Source organism: Aethina tumida, chromosome 1 (assembly GCF_024364675.1).
Source record: "Aethina tumida isolate Nest 87 chromosome 1, icAetTumi1.1, whole genome shotgun sequence".
Classification (NCBI taxonomy): domain Eukaryota; kingdom Metazoa; phylum Arthropoda; class Insecta; order Coleoptera; family Nitidulidae; genus Aethina; species Aethina tumida.
In genome coordinates, this window is record NC_065435.1 from 13,621,454 (window position 1) to 13,644,729 (window position 23,276).

The 23,276-nt window shown below is 29.5% G+C and overlaps 1 protein-coding gene across 1 annotated transcript; it reads left to right on the forward strand.

The window, feature by feature from the left end:
* Positions 1-17,073: 17,073 nt before the first annotated feature.
* Positions 17,074-22,623, forward strand: LOC109599712 (uncharacterized). Its single transcript, XM_020015731.2, has 3 exons — positions 17,074-17,206; positions 19,671-19,759; positions 20,058-22,623. The coding sequence occupies exons 2-3, from the start codon at positions 19,703-19,705 to the stop codon at positions 21,858-21,860; spliced, it is 1,860 nt and encodes a 619-aa protein (XP_019871290.1). The 5' UTR covers positions 17,074-17,206; positions 19,671-19,702; the 3' UTR covers positions 21,861-22,623.
* Positions 22,624-23,276: the final 653 nt, after the last annotated feature.

Genomic DNA, 23,276 nt, shown 5'->3' on the forward strand with positions numbered 1-23,276 from the left:
ACAGGTCCAAAAGACAATACCGAAAAATGTAGTTAGTAGACGTTTTGAGCATGATTATGACCTGACCCAATTTCGGTTATTAATTTTGAACAAGATTCCTCGAATGTTCCATTAATGCTAAAACGGGCATTACAATATATCATGTAGCTTGTACAAAGTTGTAACGTTTGACGTTTATTAAATAATTTAGAAATTGCCGATGAATAGATCGTAACCAGCTTGTGTGTGTGTGTGTCTGTGTCAATTGAAGATTGTGTTAATTAATGTGCAGAGAAACAGCATAAGATAACCGAAGACGATGATTTAATTTTTTTTAAACCGACCGAATTGGTGATTCCAGGTTACTTTCTATTTGAGTATCTTGCAAATGTTATCGAATCAACAAATGATTAATATTAGGATGTCTATTCCACAACTTGTTCAAAGTTTAATGTTCAACTTAAGTAAATTTTACTGTTTTTTACTATTAGTATTTTTGAGGTCGCCATTTGCATTAATCTTTTGTCTTACTTATGTAGTTTAATGAGATTTTATTTTTAGTATATTCTCAGGTATTAAGATAAGTATTTTGGTGTCTTTAATATATATGCATTTACATAAATTAAAACTTATTACATTCATTTAAAATATTATAATTCTTTGTGTTAATGTAAATTAGAATTCATTAAATTTCTATGTATTTATTATGTGTATTTTCACAAAAATTTATAAAAAGTGTGAATAAAATGAAATTTTTTATGGTACTGAATATCAACATAAATAAAAAAGTGTGCTATAGTTTAATATGCAATTTAATAAATTTTTATTCACCATTAAATATACATAAAAATAAGATTTAAATTTTATTTAAATAAATAGTATGAAAATATCACATTTTTTTCCAATACTATTGATCATTTCTCTTTACCGGTCCTTAGTAGTTCTGAGGTACTGCACATACCTAAAATGTTAATAATAATTTATAAAAATAATTTAGTGATAATTTTTCTGTACTCATCCTTACTAGTTGTGGGGTACTACCGTATATAGGTGTCAATCTTAGAAATTATAATAATAATAATAATGTACAATTAAGAAAATGTCAATAATTTGATGTGTTATACTATTGCTCATTTCTCCTCCCACTTCCTTATTAGTTCTGAGGTACTGCTGGATATAGTGTCAATTTTATAATTTATAATATCAATTTATATTAAAAATGTGTTAACATTTCTACTTTTTATACTAGTGATTATTTCTCGGTACTCATCCTTACTAGTTGTGAGGTACTACTGTATCTGGGGTGTCAATTTTACAAATTAATAATAATAATGTACAATTAAGAAAATGTCGTTAATTTGATGTATTTTACTATTGCTCATTTCTGCTTTCCCTCTTTCTTAGTAGTTCTGAGGTACTGTAGAGCGTCAATTTTACAAGTTGTAATAATAAAATACATTTAATAAAATATCGATAATTTGATGTGTTATACTAGTGCTCATTTCTCTTTTCTCTTTCTTAGTGGTTCTGAGGTACTACTGTATCTAAAGGTCAATTTTATAATTATAATATTAATTTGTATTAAACAAAAGTATCAACATTTCGATTTTTTATATTGGTGATCATTTCTCTTACTCCTTGCTAGTCCTGAGGTACTACTGTACCTAGAACGGCAACTTTTTAAGTTATAATAATAAAGTACATTTAATAAAATGTGGATAATTTGATGTGTTATACTAGTACTTATTTTTCCTTATCTTTCTTATCAGTTCTGAGGTACTGCCGTACCTAAAAGTCCATTTTACAATGTATAATAATAATTTATATTAATAAAGTGTCAACGTTTCGATGTTGTCAATTTTATAAGTTATAATAATAAAGTACATTTATGAAAAATTGATAATTTAATGTGTTATACTAGTGCTCATTTCTTCTTACCCTTCCTTAGTAGTTCTAAAGTACTGCCATATCTAAAGGTCAATTTTATAATTTATAATAATAATTTATATTAAAAAGTGTCAACATTTCGATTTTTTGTATACTGGTGATTATTTTTCTTTACTCCTCCTTACTTGTTCTGTGGTACTACTGTACTTAGAGCGTCAATTTTATAAGTTATAATAATAAAGTACACTAAGAAAATGTTAAAAATTTAATATGTTATACTAGTACTCATTTTCTCTTCCCCTTCCTTAGTGATTTTGAGGTACTTCTATATATAAAGGTCAATTTTATAATTTATATTTAAAAAAGTGTCAACATTTCGATTTTTGATACAGATCATTTCTCTTTACTCCTCCTTACTAGTTTTAAGGTATTACAGTATTTATATATTGTCTTGAAATATTCTCTACGCAAACAATTATATATAGTAATAATGTACAATTAAGAAAATGTCGATAATTTAATGTATTATACTATTGCTCATTTCTCGTCCCCTTTCCTTATTAGTTCTGAGGTACTGCTGTATATAAGTCAATTTTATAATTTATAATATAGATTTATATTTAAAAAAGAGTCAACATTTCTATTTTTTATAATAGTGATTATATCCATGTACTCGTCCTTACTACTTGTGAGGTACTACCGTATCTAGGTTATCAATCAATCAATAAATTATAATAATAATGTACATTTAAGAAATTGTCGTTATGCTATTGCTCATTTTTCCTCTTCCTTCTTTATTAGTTCTGAAGTACTGCTGTATCTAAAGGTAAATTATAATTTATAATAATAATTTATATTAAAAAAAGTGTTAACATTTCGATTTTTTCTACTGATGGTCATTTCTATTTTCTCCTCCTTGCTAGTTCTGAGGTACTACTGTACCTAGAACGTCAATTTTATAAGTTATAATAATAAAATACATTTAATAAAATGTCGATAACTTAATGTGTTATACTAGTTCTCATTTCTCCTTGCCCTTTCTTAGTAGTTCTGAGGTACTGCCGTATCTAAAGGTCAATTTTATAATTTATAATAATAATTTATATTAAAAAAGTGTCAACATCACATAAGTTTACTCAGTCATATTATTCATATTGTGTGTTAATTTATAAATAATAATTTATATTTTCTTCAAATATTCTGTACGTAAACAATAATATATATGTTATTTTGTGACAATATTAATAAATTGAGATTTTTAGATTTGAAACTAACCCACTGGATGTTTTTCGTACCATAAATCTAAATCTAAATAAACCGATGGCACATTCGAAGAGATCAATTCAAATTAGTGGGAACATAATTTTCGAGAAAAAGTCACTATAATACCATTGATGGTGGTGATTTATTGTTGATGGATGCCTTCAAATGTGAAAAGTTTAATTATTACGAAAGATATGATGCCACAGATTTTCACTCATCAAATTATTTGCTTAACAATGGAATGACACTGATGTTAAAGTATATGTTATATTTTAATAATTAATTCATTATATACCTAATTTTATATATTATTATTTTTATTATTTTTCAATTTTTGAAATTTATCTGAAATTCTATTAATAAATAAAAACAGTAATAATAATAATAATAATAATAATAATAATAACTTTTATGGTATACATTTTAATTGTCTAATTTCTGAACTACTATTTATTAAAACCATGTAACAAATAAAAAGTTACTGAAGTGTTTCCAATTTTAAACGGGTCACACTGCACTTATGTACTAAAGTTCTTAAAATATTCATCATATAAAATAGTAATAATTACGAGCAACAAATAAGTAGACTGTACATAATTGTAACGTCACTAAAACAAACATATGAAAGTCCAAGCCAACAATGGAATATACCGTGAATCAAAAACCCATCGTTGATACCATTGTCTTTCTTTCATTTGAAACAACATACGCTAAAAAAAAAAGAACGCTATGACACAAATTAAAGAGATTTCAGGACAAAAAAATGCCCACGCTAGAAGCACCACTAGCAAAACAAACAATGCGGAAGGTGTGTTCGTCATAATGCCCAAATTAAATTTCATCTGACTCAGTTCACCCATCGTGGAATATTAATTGGTTTAAATTCCACGTGAGATGGTGCGTGTGGATTTTGAATGTTCGATTGATTTTCGGCTTCGGTTTTTTATTCGTGTCGGTCTAGAAAATGCGTAGAAAGGAATGCGGCATTTAAATTCAGCAATTAGTGAAATTGAACGTTTAGAAAACAATGAGTGTATTCATCAAAATGATACATACATTCATATATGTCACATTTATATTCGGATACTAGTTCACACCCACATTGTTTGTATTCGGGTTAACGGAGAGAAAAAGTTTTTTTTTTCACAAAGATTCCTCAATTGATTCCAACCTCTAACGTTCCGGCATCAGTTTTATGCAACAACTGGAAACAATCAAAGGACACGGCGATAAAAAAAAATACGTCGACACTCAATTGCAAAATGTCGTCTAACCATGGAGGTGTTATGTAAAAAAAGCGGATTTATCGGTGGAAAAAAAAAATAACGCAAAATCCAGTGATGCAAGCCGATTCCAGCTTTCACTGGCTGACGGATAATCGGGTACCCATATCATTGTACCCGGATGTTAGAAAGTTTTCATGCGGCGAAACAATGCAATTCATTTACTTAAAAAGCTGCAACAATTAGTTCCGTATGGTGACATTCTTATGTCACATGGCTTAAAAATTAATTAGAAACTTGGCGATTGATACAATAAGGGAAAATCATGTGATATGCCGTGAAGATTTTGTGAGCGCACAATAAAACATTATTTTGTTGTTATTAAACCGTAAACTTTTATTGTTTGTGCGAGGGATAATCCAGTTTTGTTTTAGGCATTTAATAAATATTGGGTTTGTTTATTTCAATTTAAATATTGAATTTATTTGCATAGTTAATATGCGTTTAATCGATGTGTTTTGTTAATTGGAGCGTTAATTAGATTTCTTTAAATATTATATTAAAATTTAAATAAATGTGGAATTATGTATGTATATTGAACAATAATTTAATTACAATTGTTAAACATTTATTTTATAAATTTGGTTTGGATTGATAAAATAAAGTTAATCAACCAATAACAAAAATTATTTTGAATTTATATTTCAATATAATTCAATAATTTTTAAAACAAATACATAAATTTGTTATTAAAAATATTTAATAAAATAAATTAATTTAATAAGAATTACTTAAATATCAAATTGTAAAAACCACACAATAAATTTTATTTGGTTTTGAAAACTTTAACAATGAGGCTATTTTTGTAATATATTTTGTTTATTTTTATTTACACACACAAAACAATATTATTAATTAGTGCGGAATATTTTAAAAAATATAGTTTAGTAATCTACTTTAGAGGAAAAAAATATGATTAAAATTTAATTGTCATTAAAAAATTATTTGGTTTTAAATTATAGATAAATATAAAAGTCGATTAATTTTTTTTAAAAGGTTTTTGAAACTGGTCCTTTTTTTAAAAAAAAAAATACATAAAAATTTGTTTTTTGATGGAACCTAATTATGAAATTATATAAAATTATCTGAATAAACTGACTGCATTTTCAAACATTTATGAAAGAGAAGAAATAAGAAGAAATTAGATTGATACAAAATTATATTTAAATGAAATATTTTTTCAGTTAAACATAAAAATTAATGTTTTAATATTTTAGATCTGAATTGAACTCTTTTTTATGGGTAAATTTATTGCAACAATAACCAAAATTATATTAATTTAGATTAATTAACATAGAAATAAAAAAATAATTAATATTACATATTATTTATTTTTTTCAAAAACTTAAAACATAAAATTGTTATTCTTAATTATTTTTGTTTTATTGAAATTAAAACTTAAATAATTAATAAACATTAGTTAAATTAGTATTCTATGTGTTTAAAAAAATATATAGTAAATTAATAATATTAAAAGAGATTTTTAAAACAAATTCATGAAATTGTTATTAAAAATATTTAATAAAAAAAAATAATTTAATAAGAATGATTTACGAACTCTATTTTTTTAATAAATTTTTTATATATACATACAAAATAATATTATTAATTACTGCTGTTTATTGAATATTTTAAAAAATATAGTTTAGTAATTTACTTTAGAGGAAAAAAAAATGATTAAATGGTTAAAAATCTCAAAATTTAATTGTAATTAAAATATTATTTGGATTTAAATTATAAAGTCGATTAATTTTTTCTCAAAATATTTTTAAGACTGGTCTTTTTTTTAAAAAAAAACATAAATTTGTCTTTTGGTGGAGAAAATAAGCCTAAATAATGAAATTATATAAAATTATAATAAATTGACTGCATATTCAAAAATTTATGGAAGAGAAGAAATTAGAAGAATTTAGATTGATACAAAATTAAATTTAAGTGAAAAAAAGTCTATATTTTTTCAGTTAAACATAAAAATTAATGTTTTAATGTAGATTTGAATTATACTCTTTTTTTATGGGAAAAAAAATAATAGCAATAACCAAAATTATATTAATTTAGATTAATTAACATTCAAATAAAAAAATAATTGACATTAAATATTATTAATTTTTTGAAAAACTTAAAACATAAACTTTGTCATAAAATTATTTTCAATATTTTTTTTGTTTTATTGAAATTAGAACTATAAATTATTAATAATCATAAAAAATAAATTTATTTCCAGAATTTACAAATAATTTTTTTAAGTGAATAATATTTTTTAAAAAGTACAACAAATATAATACCATGAACAATCAAAATTAATTAAATAATTCATTCTGCATTTTGGATATTTTCAAAATTTTATCATTAATTAAATTAGTTTTCTATATATTTAAAATATATAGTAAATTAATAATACTAAAAAAAAACTTTTGACGTAAAATTTATAAAAAGATATAACGAAAAAAAAAGAGGAAAGATAAAATATAAATATAAATTATTATAGTTTAAGAATTTAAAAAAAAAATCTTTTTTTATTTTTGATTTGTAGAAATCTGACAATTGTTAGGAATTAGAACTTAATATTAATTAATAATAAAAAAAGAATTCATTTATTTCCAAAATTAAAATTTATAAATAACTTTTTTTTTTAAGTGGATAATATTTTTTAAATTTAAAAGGTACAAAAAAAAAAATAACAATATGAACGGTCAAAATTTTATTAATAATTAATTTTGCATTTTGTCAAAATTTTCATATACCAAAATTTTATTATTAATTAAATTAGTATTCTATGTTTTAAAAAATATAGTACATTAATAATAAGAATGAAAGAAAAAATGTTTATAAGAAAGATAAATGTAAATTATTATTAATTTTTATTTTTGATTTATAGAAATCTAAAAATTTTTAGTTATATAATAGTTTTAGTTATAAAAAAATAAATAAAGACAAAAAGTACTTTTTTAAGTATTGAAAATATAAAAAAGTATGAAATTACAGGAAAATATTAAAATATTTTAGGGTATTCATAAATAAAAGAAATAAGAGAAGAAATGTGATTAATAAATAAAATATAAAATTAAATCAATGAATGAAATCTTAATTTTTTATAGTACATATAGATTTTTTTTAGAAATTATCTAAATTTTCAGTTTTATTTTTAAATATATTTTTTTATCTTTGTTCCCCTTTATAGTAAAAAAAATATTAACACAGCCATCAGCTAATGAAAAAGGCACAATTATAGACTGTCGCCCAAAAAGGCTACTAATGCAAATTTCCATCGGAACATTCGGAAGTGTTAATTAATAAGAACGTGCTTCGATTTCTTTTGAAACTGTATGTTCCGCTCAAAATTTAATTAACGCTCTGTAATTGATTAAAATCGAACGCAAAAATGCTTGTTTCCATAAACTGCGTGTCGATTGCATTTTAAATTAAAGCGGCGGATCAAAGCGGGGTGGGTCGATCAAACACCCTTAAGGCTGGTGTCTCCGTCGCCCTCCCGTTCGGCGTACATTTTTCACGAGTAAAACGAGAATTTGCTACGTTCAACTTAAAAAAATAAAAAATAAAACAAAATGAAATAAAATAAAATGCAAATAAAATCAGTTATCAATATCGGAACGGCCGGAAAATTGCAGGAGTTCAATCAAGTGAATTGTCCCTTAAAAAAAAAGGAATCCAACAAAGCAGTCGTAATGTGCAGTTCACGTCGGTGAACTGTGAATCGATAATATATTAAAAATATTGCTTTTTGTCAGTCGAGGTAACTTGGTTGGGCGTGAATATTTAATTTGTCATTTGTTCGAATCATACACGGGGTAACTGATTTTGGAAGTTATGAGTATTAATGAACCGGTTACAGGAAAATTGATTTGATTTTTTTTTAATGTTGATTGTCTTAAATAAATAAAGACACAGTGGTGGTCACTGTGTATTATACAAAATTTAATATTAAATATTTTGTTAAAGGATTTAGGAATTTTGTCCAGTCAGTATAAACAATATATTATATTATTGTTTTTTGTTATATACCTTAAAAACGACTTTAAACTAGTAGGATTTGTATAATTTTATTGAATAACTCACTTCGGAAGTGGGAAGAAAGAAACATCAAGGCATAAATATTGCTGACATCGTTATAAACTTAAGATGCTCCAGAAAAATGGTTTATAATGTTGCTAGTCATGAGGTGAAGAGGGCAGAAGTGGTTCCGAAAGAACCAGAGCTACCTTAGAGCCACCAGACCGTTGTCTTAGATTATTGGCCCTAAGGGACAGAATGAGTTCAACACTGATGATTGCTGATGGATTTTTTGCCGATGAAGGTAGGCCAATTGGTATTCGATCTATTTACCTCCGTATAAGGTCCTTTGGCCTACGGATTTATCGGCCTTTTTTGGACCAGCAAACCATAGGTGCTAACGTAGTGATTGTTGCATGGAACGTCAACAGTGGGATGAAGAATAGAATGACATTAAGTTTAGTGATGAATTACGCTTTTGTTTGGGCATACACGATGGTCATGTGTTAGTAAGAAGGCGATGTGGAGAAAGACGTGATCCTCACTTTGCTGTAGAGAGTCATATTCATAACACTATGGCTTTAATGGTATGGGGTGCTCTTGCTTATGGTGGCAGGTCTCTTTCAGTTTTCATTAGTGGCAATATGACGCCCCAGCGATATGTGGATGACGTTTTGGAGCCTTATTTTCATCCCTACATAAAAAGAGATCTTGAACTAATTTTTGAGCAAGATAATGTCCACATATTGCCAGGAATATGAAGAATGTGAATTTACTGCCTCTGCCACCCAGATCTTCAGATCTTTCCCCAATTGAGCATGTGTGGGATATGATGGGGCGACGCTTAAGGAATTTACAGCATCCTCCACCGACTTTTAATGAACTAAAACGTCGGATTCAGTCGTGTGGGATGAGATAATCTCATTAGATCGATGCCACGACACGTCAATGAGAGTCTTATTCAAAGAAGAGGTCCGAATCATTATTAGTTTCTGACAATTTATGCTCCAAGATTTTTGTTTACCCAATTGAAAACTTATGGAACGACATGAGGCCTCGATTGGAAGACAAAAACCATCAATTTTAAATGAATTGTGGTCTTCTATCATTTGTTAAAAAGTAAAATCGACTATTTTGGGACAGATGGAACCGTACGAACTGTAGAAAGTAAACCACGCACCACGTTCCATTGGAAGTCATTCCTATTGTGATAACACTCGATAACAAACAAATGTAAAACAAACCAAAACATTTACATCGTTTGCATTTACATTCAACGCATAAATTACACCAACATTTGTTTTTATTAAGTTCACGTCTACTGTACGTATATCATTATTGGTAATAACAAGTTTACCAACGAGTACCAGGTTGTTAAGTAGTAAATCTTTGATTGAATGGTTATTAAAATTTTTTACTTTCTCCGGATTGTCGATATTATACATACCGCAGTTAGGCATTGTTGTGTGTATATGTCACGAAGTGTAACAAGAATATAGGGCAAACTTGTGCGTGCGCCTCGTGCATTTCAATCTCAAACTGAGCCGGTAAACATCCTGTTTTTCGTATTTTTAAAGGTATCAATTATCGCCATTAAGATTCTTAATGTGTGCGCATTTGTAAATTATGTTTTAAAGTAGTTTAAAATGTTTTTGAATTGATATGACTCGTCGATTAGCGTTTTTTATAATGTAATAAGGAACCTACGTAATTTTTAGCTAGAAAAAATTAGCTGATTTAGTGTACTATAGAATAGTAGCAGTAGTTAGCAATTATTTAAACTTGGTACAGAGAATATTTTTATATTTTGTTTGTTTTATTTTGGGACTTAAGGTATAATTAAAAATTATAAGAAAAATTAAAAGTAAACGATAACATAAAAAAGGTATAAAATATAGAAGATAGAGAAAAATTCTTTTTTTGAACTAAATTAGAAAGAAAATTTGATCTTTTGATGTCAGTGGACTTAGAAACTTCGAAGGCCACTTTTATGAATAATTTTTTCATAGTTACTTTTTCGAGTTAACGAAGTTTGACCATATTTGATCAAGTAGTCAAAATTTTAAATTTATTGGAAACAAATTCTACCCCAAAAACTAGAAAAAATATTTTAATTTTTTTTAAGTAATTTCTATCCTACTTTATGTATACTATAACTAAATTCTATTAGACATTCTAAAAAATCAATTTGCAGCAAATAATAAATATAATTGTTATTTTTCAGAAGAAATTAATAAAATTGTTCAATAGTTAATTCAATAATTCAACAAGTAAATTTGAAAAAAGGTCTATTTTATGATAAAGCTAAATTTTAAAACAAGCTAAAATCAATTTAAATATTATTTATTGTAGATATATAAACACATTAGGTCGTAAAGACACTGTAATAAGTTTTAAATGAGAATATGTGTTTAATGTTTATTATTTAATCATATACAACTAAATAAAGAAAGTAACTTAACTTGTTTTCTATAATAATAAATTCAGGAAGCAATATAACTCATTGATACTTACATATTTATTATAAATAACATTACACAGATGTAAAATTCTAATAATATTTGAGAATTATTTTTTAATATGTTTAATTAAATTTTCCAGGATTAAAATATGTGAATTAATATTAAAATTATATTACACAGATGTAAAATTGTAATAAAAAATATATTTATAATTTTAATAATCATATATTTAAAAATTAATAAAAAGACTATTTTTAAATACATTTAACTAACTTTCTCAAGGTTAAAATAATAAATTGACACTAAAAATTAATAAATATTTAAAAATTGAGTATTAGAAAAATTATAATATTTTTTTATTTTAATAAAAACTATTTTTAAATATATTTAACTAATTTTCTCAATGTTAAAATATTAAAATTAATACTAAAATTTATTAAATCTTTAAAATTTGAATATTAGAAAAACTAGAAACAATAAAAATTGTTAATACTTAAATATTTATTATAAATAACATTACACAGACGTAAAATTCGAATTCAATATTTTTTATTTTAAATTTTAATAATTTTATATTTAATAATAATTTCTTAGTAAATTTAATTAATTTTCTCAAGAATAAAATAATATAATCAATATTAAAATTATATTACACAGATGTAAAATTCTAATAAAAAATATATTTATAATTTTAATAATCGTATATTTAAAAATTAATAAAAAGACTATTTTAAATATATTTAACTAACTTTCTCAAGATTAAAATAATAAATTAATACTAAAATTTAATTAATCTTTAAAAATTGATTATTAGAAAAATTATAATATTTTTTTATTTTAATAAAATGTATTTTTAAATATATTTAACTAATTTTCTCATGTTTAAAATATTAAAATTAATACTAAAATTTAATAAACCTTTAAAAAAAACTAGAATATTTTTTTATTTTAATAATCCTCTAGTTAAAAAGTAATTAAAACTATTTTTTAAATATATTTAACAGAAAAACTAGAATAATTTTATTATTTCAATAATCCTACATTTAAAAAGTAATAAAAACTATTCTTAAATACATTTAACTAATTTTCTCAAGGTTAAAATAATAATATAACACTAAAAATTAATAAATCTTTAAAAATTGATTATCAGAAAAATTAAAATATTTTTTAATAAAAATGCCAATTTATTCATTTTTACAACATAATATTTTGACAGTTCACAAATAAAACCATCCTTCTCTCTTGGTACAAAAATTTAATTATGAGTTTTTCGAAGGTTTTTATAATTTGATTTTAATGAAAATTTTTATGAGAAATGAAAGAAGATAAAAAGGAAAATAATTTTTGTGCTTGCAATTTTAAAATGATGACTTATTACTTTATGGAGACATAAATATTAAATTTTTTAATGTGTCACAATTAATTTTAATAAACATAGTTTCATTAAAGGTTTCGTTTTATTTATTTTAGTTTTTTAAGATTTAATAACTTAAGGATTTTAATATTAAATGATGACATATTTTTTATTTAAATAAATGTATTTTATTAATGTTATGAATTAAATTAAAAATAAAATTTAGCTAACCAAAAATACTTTCAATAAAACCATATTATATTATGTTAATATGTTAATATTTTTGATTGGAACAAGTGTTGTAATTTTTTACAAGTGAAAACAATCCTCAAGAAAGTTGTAAAATATTAAAATCTTGATCCATATTCCAAGCACTTAAACCAACCAACTCCAATTGTTTCATATGATGTAAAAACTGTAAACTATGGATAAAGGATGTGAGTTCAGTCATTTCATAAATGCGATTAAAGTGAAAACGCAATAATAACATTTGCGTCAATTGAAATGAAAGTTATTTAATTCAGTGAGTCATATAGGATTTTAGTTTTGCAAACAATATAGTGTACGTAGGTGACACATTCCTCATACATTACAATAAAGAAAGTGATCTACTAATAAACAAAAAATTCGCACAGGTCAAACCCACAAAAAAATAATAAAGGAATCCCACTTAATAAATTAATTGTGTCGTTGCATACGATAATTATCCGATTGATTATTTTGCCCCTGTATAACGTGTGCATTAAACACATTGTAACTATTAACACAGTGGCCTGGAATACGGCCAGAAATCCAATTTTAATCTAAATTACATCATATATTTTGCCACCACAAATGATATTAAGGCCAGCTACATTAGCACTGATGAACCTTATTTGCATGGAATTGTTTAAAAGCTTTATAATTTAATTGATTCACCTAATTAGATCGTTTATTATTCAAAGGGGGACGACCAACAACTATACATTAAAGTAACATGGTCTTGTAATTAATTGTAAATACTATCAGTAAATTTTGAATAAAAATCTATAATCCACACAATTTGAACCTGCTGCAAAGGACATAGTTAAGATGAAGTAATAATTTATCGTTATAAATACTAATAATTTCACTGCACTATTAATAAACTGTTTTATTATCTCAAAGCACTGCCATTGGTAATTAAGGATTTTATTAGCATACTTAAATCATAGCTTAATATGCTTAATATGTCAGTTCAACAAAAGCTTTGTAACTAAATGTTTGGATTGTGAATTTTGAATCACGATTGATCAATATAATTTTATTGGCAACATTATTATTTGCTGGTTTATATCAATGGATTTATTAGAAAGCTAATCAATATGTGCATGTGGTTATTGCAAAGTTTTCAGACTATTAGATTAAACTGGATAATAGATATTATATCATTTGCATTTGTATAAATAACAAGGAATTACTCAATTTCCAACTATAATAAAAATTATTTTATTATGCAAATACAGAGATAGTACAGTATATTACATTATTTTTTGTTAAAACTAGAATAGAAGCAACTCATTCTTTCATCCATAAAATTGCTTAAATTTAGGGTCAAATTAACAAAGGAAGAAAACTGTACTTGTTGGTAAAAGCCCCATAAAACCTAGAAGAAGAAAATTTTAATTTATTGGATGGTAAATTTACCTAAAATTAGACATCAACTCGTCTTACTTTTTAGAAACACTCAAATCATTTTTTTCCACAAAAGATTTTTCAAATATACTTCTTAGATGGTACTTAATCCATTTTGACACATTTACAATGAAAAGTGGCTTTTTCTAATCTGTTTCACCTTACCTATTGTATTGAGGTTTTTCTTACAGCTAGACTAGAAGAAACCCCTTCTTTCGTCAATAAAATTGCTTAAATTTAGGATCACATTAACAAAGGAGGAAAACTGTACTGTTTACTACTCTTGTTGGTAAGGGGAGGCCGAATAATATGAAATAGAATAAAATTTCCACTTCAAAGCCCCATATCACCTAGAAGAAGAAAATTTTATTTTATTGCATGGTAAATTTACCTAAAACTGGACATCAACTCGTCTTACTTTTAGGAACATTCAAATCCTTTTTTCTACAAAATATTTTGCAAATATACTTCTTAAATGGTACTTAATTTATTTTGACACATTTACAAAAAATATATCTCAACGAAAAGTGTTTTTTTCTAATCTGTTTTACCTTACCTATTGTATTGAGGTTTTTCTTACAGCTAGACTAGAAGAAACCCCTTCTTTCGTCAATAAAATTGCTTAAATTTAGGATCTCATTAACAAAGGAGGAAAACTGTAGTGTTTATTACTCTTGTTGGTAAAGGGAGTCAGAATAATATGAAATAGAATAAAATTTCCATTTCAAAGCCCCATAAAACCTAGAAGAAGAAAATTTTAATTTATTGGATGGTAAATTTACCTAAAACTGGACATCAACTCGTCTTACTTTTAGAAACATTCAAATCCTTTTTTCTACAAAATATTTTGCAAATATACTTCTTAAATGATACTTAATCTATTTTGACACATTTACAAAAAATATATCTCAACGAAAAGTGTTTTTTTCTAATCTGTTTTACCTTACCTATTGTATTGAGGTTTTTCTTACAGCTGGACTAGAAGAAACCCCTTCTTTCGTCAATAAAATTGCTTAAATTTAGGATCTCATTAACAAAGGAGGAAAACTGTAGTGTTTATTACTCTTGTTGGTAAAGGGAGTCAGAATAATATGAAATAGAATAAAATTTCCATTTCAAAGCCCCATAAAACCTAGAAGAAGAAAATTTTAATTTATTGGATGGTAAATTTACCTAAAACTGGACATCAACTCGTCTTACTTTTAGAAACATTCAAATCCTTTTTTCTACAAAATATTTTGCAAATATACTTCTTAAATGATACTTAATCTATTTTGACACATTTACAAAAAATATATCTCAACGAAAAGTGTTTTTTTCTAATCTGTTTTACCTTACCTATTGTATTGAGGTTTTTCTTACAGCTAGACTAGAAGAAACCCCTTCTTTCGTCAATAAAATTGCTTAAATTTAGGATCTCATTAACAAAGGAGGAAAACTGTAGTGTTTATTACTCTTGTTGGTAAAGGGAGTCAGAATAATATGAAATAGAATAAAATTTCCATTTCAAAGCCCCATAAAACCTAGAAGAAGAAAATTTTAATTTATTGGATGGTAAATTTACCTAAAACTGGACATCAACTCGTCTTACTTTTAGAAACATTCAAATCCTTTTTTCTACAAAATATTTTGCAAATATACTTCTTAAATGATACTTAATCTATTTTGACACATTTACAAAAAATATATCTCAACGAAAAGTGTTTTTTTCTAATCTGTTTTACCTTACCTATTGTATTGAGGTTTTTCTTACAGCTAGACTAGAAGAAACTCCTTCTTTCGTCAATAAAATTGCTTAAATTTAGGATCACATTAACAAAGGAGGAAAACTGTAGTGTTTACTACTCTTGTTGGTAAAGGGAGTCCGAATAATATGAAATAGAATAAAATTTTCACTTCAAAGCCCCATATCACCTAGAAGAAGAAAATTTTATTTTATTGCATGGTAAATTTACCTAAAACTGGACATCAACTCGTCTTACTTTTAGGAACATTCATTTCCTTTTTTCTACAAAATATTTTGCAAATATACTTCTTAAATGGTACTTAATTTATTTTGACACATTTACAAAAAATATATTTCAACGAAAAGTGTTTTTTTCTAATCTGTTTTACCTTACCTATTGTATTGAGGTTTTTCTTACAGCTAGACTAGAAGAAACCCCTTCTTTCGTCAATAAAATTGCTTAAATTTAGGACCTCATTAACAAAGGAAGAAAACTGTAGTGTTTACTATTCTTGTTGGTAAAGGGAGTCAGAATAATATGAAATAGAATAAAATTTCCACTTCAAAGACCCATAAAACCTAGAAGAAGAAAATTTTAATTTATTGGATGGTAAATTTAAACTGGACATCAACTCGTCTTACTTTTAGAAACATTCAAATCCTTTTTTTCCACAAAATATTTTTCAAATATACTTCTTAATTGTTACTTAATCCATTTTGACACACAAAAAATATGTCCCAATAATCTAATCATTACACCTTAATTTCAGTATTAGGGCCTTTCTTAAAACTGTACTAGAAGCAACTTCTCTTTTTACCAATAAATTACTTAAAATTAAGATTAATTTGATAAGAGACAGAAACTGCACTGTAATGCTTCTTAATAGTTATTTAGTTCAAGTGGTACATCATTTTATCTAATTTCAGTACCACAGAACAAGTACCTTTATTCTAGTAACATCCAAGTGTAATTTTATAGTAGTACCTTAGCATTAATTAAGATACGAACGTCCAAGAAAAGAAAACCGGTGACGCAAAAAATACATAACAATACATGTCATTGATAAGAATCCTGGATGATTGACCCGGCGGCCCAGCAAAAAGATCCATTGACGCACAACCAATTGCGTAAACGACAAAAACTGAAAGTGTCGCTATTCGGGGTGAGTATTCGCCCACAAGTGCGGATCTAGATTGTGCAACGCGAGAAAGTGACATGGTGCGTCATGTAGGCAATAAACAGAAAAAATAAAATTAAATCCGTGTTGGTGGTACGCAACGGTCGGGGAATAGGATCCGGAGCCGTCTTTGTCCGCCGAAAACTTTGAAGCACCAAACCGCCGAAGAACGAAGAGAGTGGGGCGTAAACTTTCACATCCGTATAAAACCGTCGGTGTATTTGAAACTGTATTACTTTTAGCTGAAGCACGACTACGTGTATGTGTCAATAAATTCTCGCAGTGGATCAACTTGTTTATTTTGGTTATGTGTTAGTGCATTCGGTTGTGGACTCAGTGCGATAAGGATTAACTTTTTTTTTTTTGACACCAAGTGCTGTGAACTTTTAACAAATATTGGATTATTTACAGTAAGTACTGGTACCGGAGACGACACACCCCCCCAAGCACAGTGTCGGTGGATTAAGGCCCGAAAGAAAAACACGCACAAGCAGAAGACTCAGGCATGGTGTTACTGTTTTTTTTCCTGTGGCGCAATTAAACAGTACCACAATACCGTGCGTACGGCACAGACCGGTTACCCGCGAAAAACACGGACTGGTTAAAATTAAGACAAAATAATCCGTTAATTAAAGTTATAATTATCGAGTCAACGCACACACACACACACACACATACGGGTTCTCAATAGAATTTTGCCTATGGGCATCACTGTGTAAAGTATCCATTTTAGCACACGGTGAGAATTATTGAGATCAAGGCAGTGTGTCAGTCAGACTTCCGTACTAAGCGTACGCTTTCTTCCATTCTATAAACAGGTGTATGCTGCCTACTGCTCACTACCATTCATCAATAACGCCCTGTTTATGCTCTTTCTCCTTGTTTTTTGTGCCGCGACTTCTTAGCTCCTCTCTCTCAGTCTTCGACGTCTCGCGTGTGCAGCCACAGTTCCACAAACCACCCTCGTTAAAATATGCAATTGTTTCCAGCTATCGTTTCCGTTCAATTTTATTTTAATGGCTCCGTTTAAATTATTTTACTAAATATTGACTTACCATTTTAATCCAGCGATTTTTATTTAAAAAATTCAATATCTCATTTATTCGAAGCTTTTATTTCCGGTAATTTTTGCCTCAATTAAAATTGAAATAAGCTAACAAAACTGTGGATTTTAAAGAATCAGTTTCCAATTAAATCATCTTTTGTCGTACGATTCCTTAAGACTAAAATGTGTGTCAGGTCTCGTTAATTGCATGATTTTTGACTCACATTTATTAATTTTTTGTTGTCAGCACAGCTAAGTCCATTTGTAACTCAAATAATAATCTTGAACACATGTTTCGATTAACTGTTACTAATCTCTAGATTATTCATTGATTATTTCATATAATGGTCCAGAATTAATTATGTTGAATGTGTTCAAAATATCTGCCAGTAGGTGAATCGGTTAACGTTACACTCAACAATTTTAATTTAACATCAATTAAGATTTGTTTAATTAATTAATAATTCGTGGATGACCAAAGAAATTATCTAAAATTATTCTTTTATTGGATCATTTAACAAATATGGAAAGGCATAGAAGGCAATTATATAGTGTGTTTCTGCATTAAATTGGTATTTATGATAAATAATTGGAAGCAGTATATAGAACATACCACTTGACCATAACGTGAACTACTTTTTCTCTGCTATTAGAGAATGCATTTTTTAATAGTTTAACAGTTCGTAATTTCATTATTTCAGAACACACGTGATTTTTTTGAAACGCGATGTTTTGAAAATACACTTTTCGTCCACCTAATTACTGGCCATTGTTCAATATGAATTACATAAACAATAGAAAACGTCGTTCAGGTTGTTTAACAAAAAATGACAAAAGGAGAAAATTTTGAAACAATAGTAGCTCAATTTGTCAAGTTCTATTGTTTAAAAAAAAATGTGTAACTTTCTATAAAACACGTAAGGATCCCGAATTACGGCTGGACCTGAGCTGACCTCAACAAGAAATTCTTACAAGGTCAAACGGTTTGGGTTATTAATTAGTTTACACCTCGGTCGTCTTGCATTTTAGGCGTCGAGATCTCGTCGTGCTGCAGACGAGCAACGATGTTGTTAGATCACGGTGTTCTACTTTCTACGAGATCGAGAATTTCACCTAATATTGGAACAGATTGCGATGAGACAAGGTCATGGTTTGGGTCCTCTATCGAAATACTACGCCGAAAAAATCAAATTTCACTTTCTCGCTCCTTAGTTTTACTGTTATGATTAAATTTGTCGACTGGTTAAATTATATTGGTTAGTGGTACCATAAAAAGAAAGTGGTCCAAAACAAACGTTCAAGGCGACCAAAATCATCCAGCGTTAAACTCGGGGTTCATCTATCTAATGGTTAATTGTGGCTTTCTGGGTTAAATTTATGAATTATGGCATGTGATTGTTGCTAATTGGTCCGGGACTTTCTCTTAAATTGAATTAAGAATACATTCTAAATATTTGGGTGTTAAATTCGGCGTTTAATTGATAATTGACTTTCTCCAGTCTCCTTGAGGTCATCCCAAATTTATTAAATATATTGTATGACACAATAATTATCGATTTATGTCATTGATTTTTCCGACAAATCAAAGGGGTTGGTAAAGGGGTTGACGATTAACCAGAGATAATTCATCACCCTGTGGTATTTTTTAAAATAAATTTCAACGACGGATGCATTTACTATAAGAGGGACACTAAACTGTGCTTGGAGAGTGTGTCAGTAGGTCATTGGCTGTCAGGTGTTGGGAAGGAGTGGAATAAAATGGTCTTCTTTACTCCGTACACATCTGTCATGTCTCTCAATGGCGTGTGCTTTCATTATTTTCATTTCAGAGCCGATATCTGAGGTACGCTGGCACTGCACCATGACAAGGTCATTTAAATTTTACGTCCTCGGTATATACGCTGTATTACTGCTAGGGGTAAGCTAAATTCAATCACCACTTTTCGGGCAAAGTCTAATGATCAGTTTACTCTCGCCTTACTTAAACATAAACAATGTATGTAGTAATATTATACCAATAATTATAATAATGTCTTAATTATCTGACGTCACTTATTATTACTGTTTATTTTTATGGTTATAGTAATTATAAATGCAACAAAGTAACTTCTTCCATTATTGGACTAAAGATGCAATTACTCAGGTCATTAGACTTTGCATAAACACCATTGATTAGACACATATAAATCAACAGATTAATCAAATATTAATTTCAGGAAATCCGCTGCGATGCTCCCCTGTCAGACTCAGCCTCCCTCCCCTTGGAACACCGGGCGGTTTACGGCCCTCCGTTGTCAGGACCGGGGTACGCACCCCCCGCACTTTTACAAGGTGCCGGAGGCGGCGGCGGCGGCGACGACCCATGGCCATTAGCAACCCCCGACATGCCCCAGATCAAGCACCTGCAAGTCCAGTGCGAGAAGACGCATATGCGAGTCAACATCGAATTCGACCGACCATTTTACGGAATGATATTCTCGAAGGGTTTCTACAGTGATCCACATTGTGTGCATTTGAAGCCGGGAACCGGGCATTTAAGTGCTACCTTCGAAATCTTCTTGAACAGTTGCGGTATGTCCTCGTCAGCTAACCACAATGCGGCTAGCTACGGTGGACCGACACCCAGTGGAAGCTACGTCGAGAACACGATCATCATCCAATACGATCCGTACGTGCAGGAAGTTTGGGATCAAGCCAGAAAGTTGAGGTGCACCTGGTACGATTTTTACGAGAAGGCGGTCACCTTTCGGCCCTTTCAAGTCGACATGCTCCACGCTGTTACCGCCAACTTCCTCGGAGACAACCTGCAATGCTGGATGCAAATTCAAGTAGGAAAGGGACCTTGGGCCTCCGAAGTATCGGGCATTGTCAAGATTGGACAGACCATGACCATGGTGTTGGCTATCAAGGATGACGAAAACAAATTCGACATGTTGGTTCGTAACTGTGTGGCTCACGACGGCAAACGTGCCCCTATCCAACTTGTCGACCAGTACGGCTGCGTGGTACGACCTAAGATCATGAGCAAGTTCCAGAAGATCAAGAACTTCGGACCATCAGCTTCAGTGGTGTCGTTCGCCTACTTCCAAGCCTTCAAATTCCCCGACTCCATGAACGTACACTTCCAATGTGTCATCCAAGTATGCAGATATAACTGTCCGGAACCGAAATGCGGCGGCCATGGCCTAGGATTGACAAGCGAATACGGCCCACCACCTCTAGGAAACGCTCTGGGAAGCGGCGACTTTGGAGGACACGGCGACTTGAATTCCGAGTACGGTTTACCTCCAGCCGCCGAGTATGGACTTCCTCAAGCATTCCCTGACCCAAGGAACCCACCAGGACCCACCGGATCTTACTCCGAACCACACCCCGACGTAGTACCCGCCCCACAGGCACAGACATCTTCGTCCTCCACATCCAACCCACCAAACCTCTCATCACCCGCACCTCAGGTATCCGCCCAGACCAGCAACGAAATCCACTTGCCTCCTCCACCACCACCAGGCCACCACGGATCTTACAACACGGTGAAGAGGAAGAGCAACATCGCCGACGAATTCGAAGGTAACCTGGCCACGTTGGGAGGCAGGCCCAGATCCGTCGAGAACCTACCGGCCGAATTGCAAGGAGCCAGACGAAGACGCAGCCCCGAAGTTTACAACATTGTGGTCAGTCACGTTTACAAGCGCGAAGCACAAGAAATGACCGACGTCAACACTAGTCGTACCATCCAAGTGGTAGCCCCAGGAGACGTAAACTTCGCCCTGAACTCGGCCCAAAGCAACGAGACTGTAGTGATCCAATCGGCATCGTCCGCTGATCCGGAAACGATCTGCATGTCCGTCCCGAGTTTCGTGGCCGGTCTGGTGATGCTGTTGCTGGTACTCATCGTGGCCAGTTTGGTGGCCGCCTTCCTGTTCGTTCGTGTACGTGCGATAGATCGTAAAGGAGTCGCATCTGCCTACGTTGGAGCTAGAGGTTACGACAACGCCGAGTTTGTGAAAGTGGCAAATTGACAATTTGGAATTACCCTGACTGAGTAGTGTATTCCAAAGGTTCCAAAGATGTTCAGGTTAAACGAGTGATGCGCGATCCGATCAAAACTTCCTTCATCGTACTGGCATGGCGGGAAAAACTGCGTGCAACAATTTTTTTCACTATGTCATAATCATTAGTTAAACTATTAACTCATCCATCAACTTCTCGTGCTAGTGGACAGCCTGTGTAGTTCCGCTGTTGCCAGCATGATTCTAACCTTTATTTATTCTAAGTTATTTTTTTATATTTTTAGATTTTTGTTATTCAGTGTAGAGTACGCTACTTGAATGTGGTTGTAAGTCATGCTCGGCAAGTTCTGTGAACAATTCAAAAGATCGCGACTGATTAATGTTGAAAGCGCTAAAGGTGACCACGCACTGGAAAGTGTGTGGTCAACTTTAGGCGTGTTCTCTATGTGATTTTTTGAATTGGTCTGATTCTACTGCCCATATTCTTCATCGGTGCAGATACTAGTCTTGTAGTTAGGGTATAGATCACATGTAAATAATATTGAATGTTTCTAAATTTATTATTGCAAAATTCAGAGTATTTGTTACTGAACAAGTCCCTCGGACTGTCAAGATCTGCAGTATTACATTTTAGAATTATTATTGTATTATACCGCGAACTATTTTTATTTATTTATTACTATATTTAGGAAAACTTTATAATTTATTGGATGTCTACAGTGATTTTCATATATGAAAATTAACATTTTTTAAATAAACTAATTTATAAATGTCAACGAGTTTTATTGTGCACAACCACAAAGATGAAGATAGTGAAGATCCAAAACCACAACATTCCAATCGGAGATCAATAAAGCAGTTAACTCACAATTAGGTTGTTGAGTTACACTTTCTTTTTAAAAAAGAGGAATTAACATACTTAACAGTTGTAATACAGAGAAGGTAAAAATAACCGCTTTTAAAATAAAAGCATAAATCTATATATAATAAAGTGGCAAATAATTGGTTGTTGATATTGCCTACATAATCGAGTGAAATGCAAATACCGTGTCCCACATTTTTGAGCTGCCACGCAGGTCCGATTGGATTTTATTGTTTGACATAAATAAATTGGAATTCAACTGCGATTGTTTTTCGAAAAATGAAAGTACCGAATTTTCGAATAAATTAATTTTCGTTGCTCCGAATAAACGTGGACTTTCTCTATTCGGTACTACTTTCTTGGTCGTAGCCCTTTTTAAACGTTTCCTGCATTTTAATTTCGTTTCGAAACTGGAGTGCAGCCAGTTCCTGATGTTGTTTTTGTTTTAAAAATGTGTTGCGTAATATTTAACAGTTGTAAGGCCAGTAGACTAATTTAGAAATCAATATTTACCTAGAACTTGTAACAGTACTACTTACACATATTTGCAGGAACATTAGCAG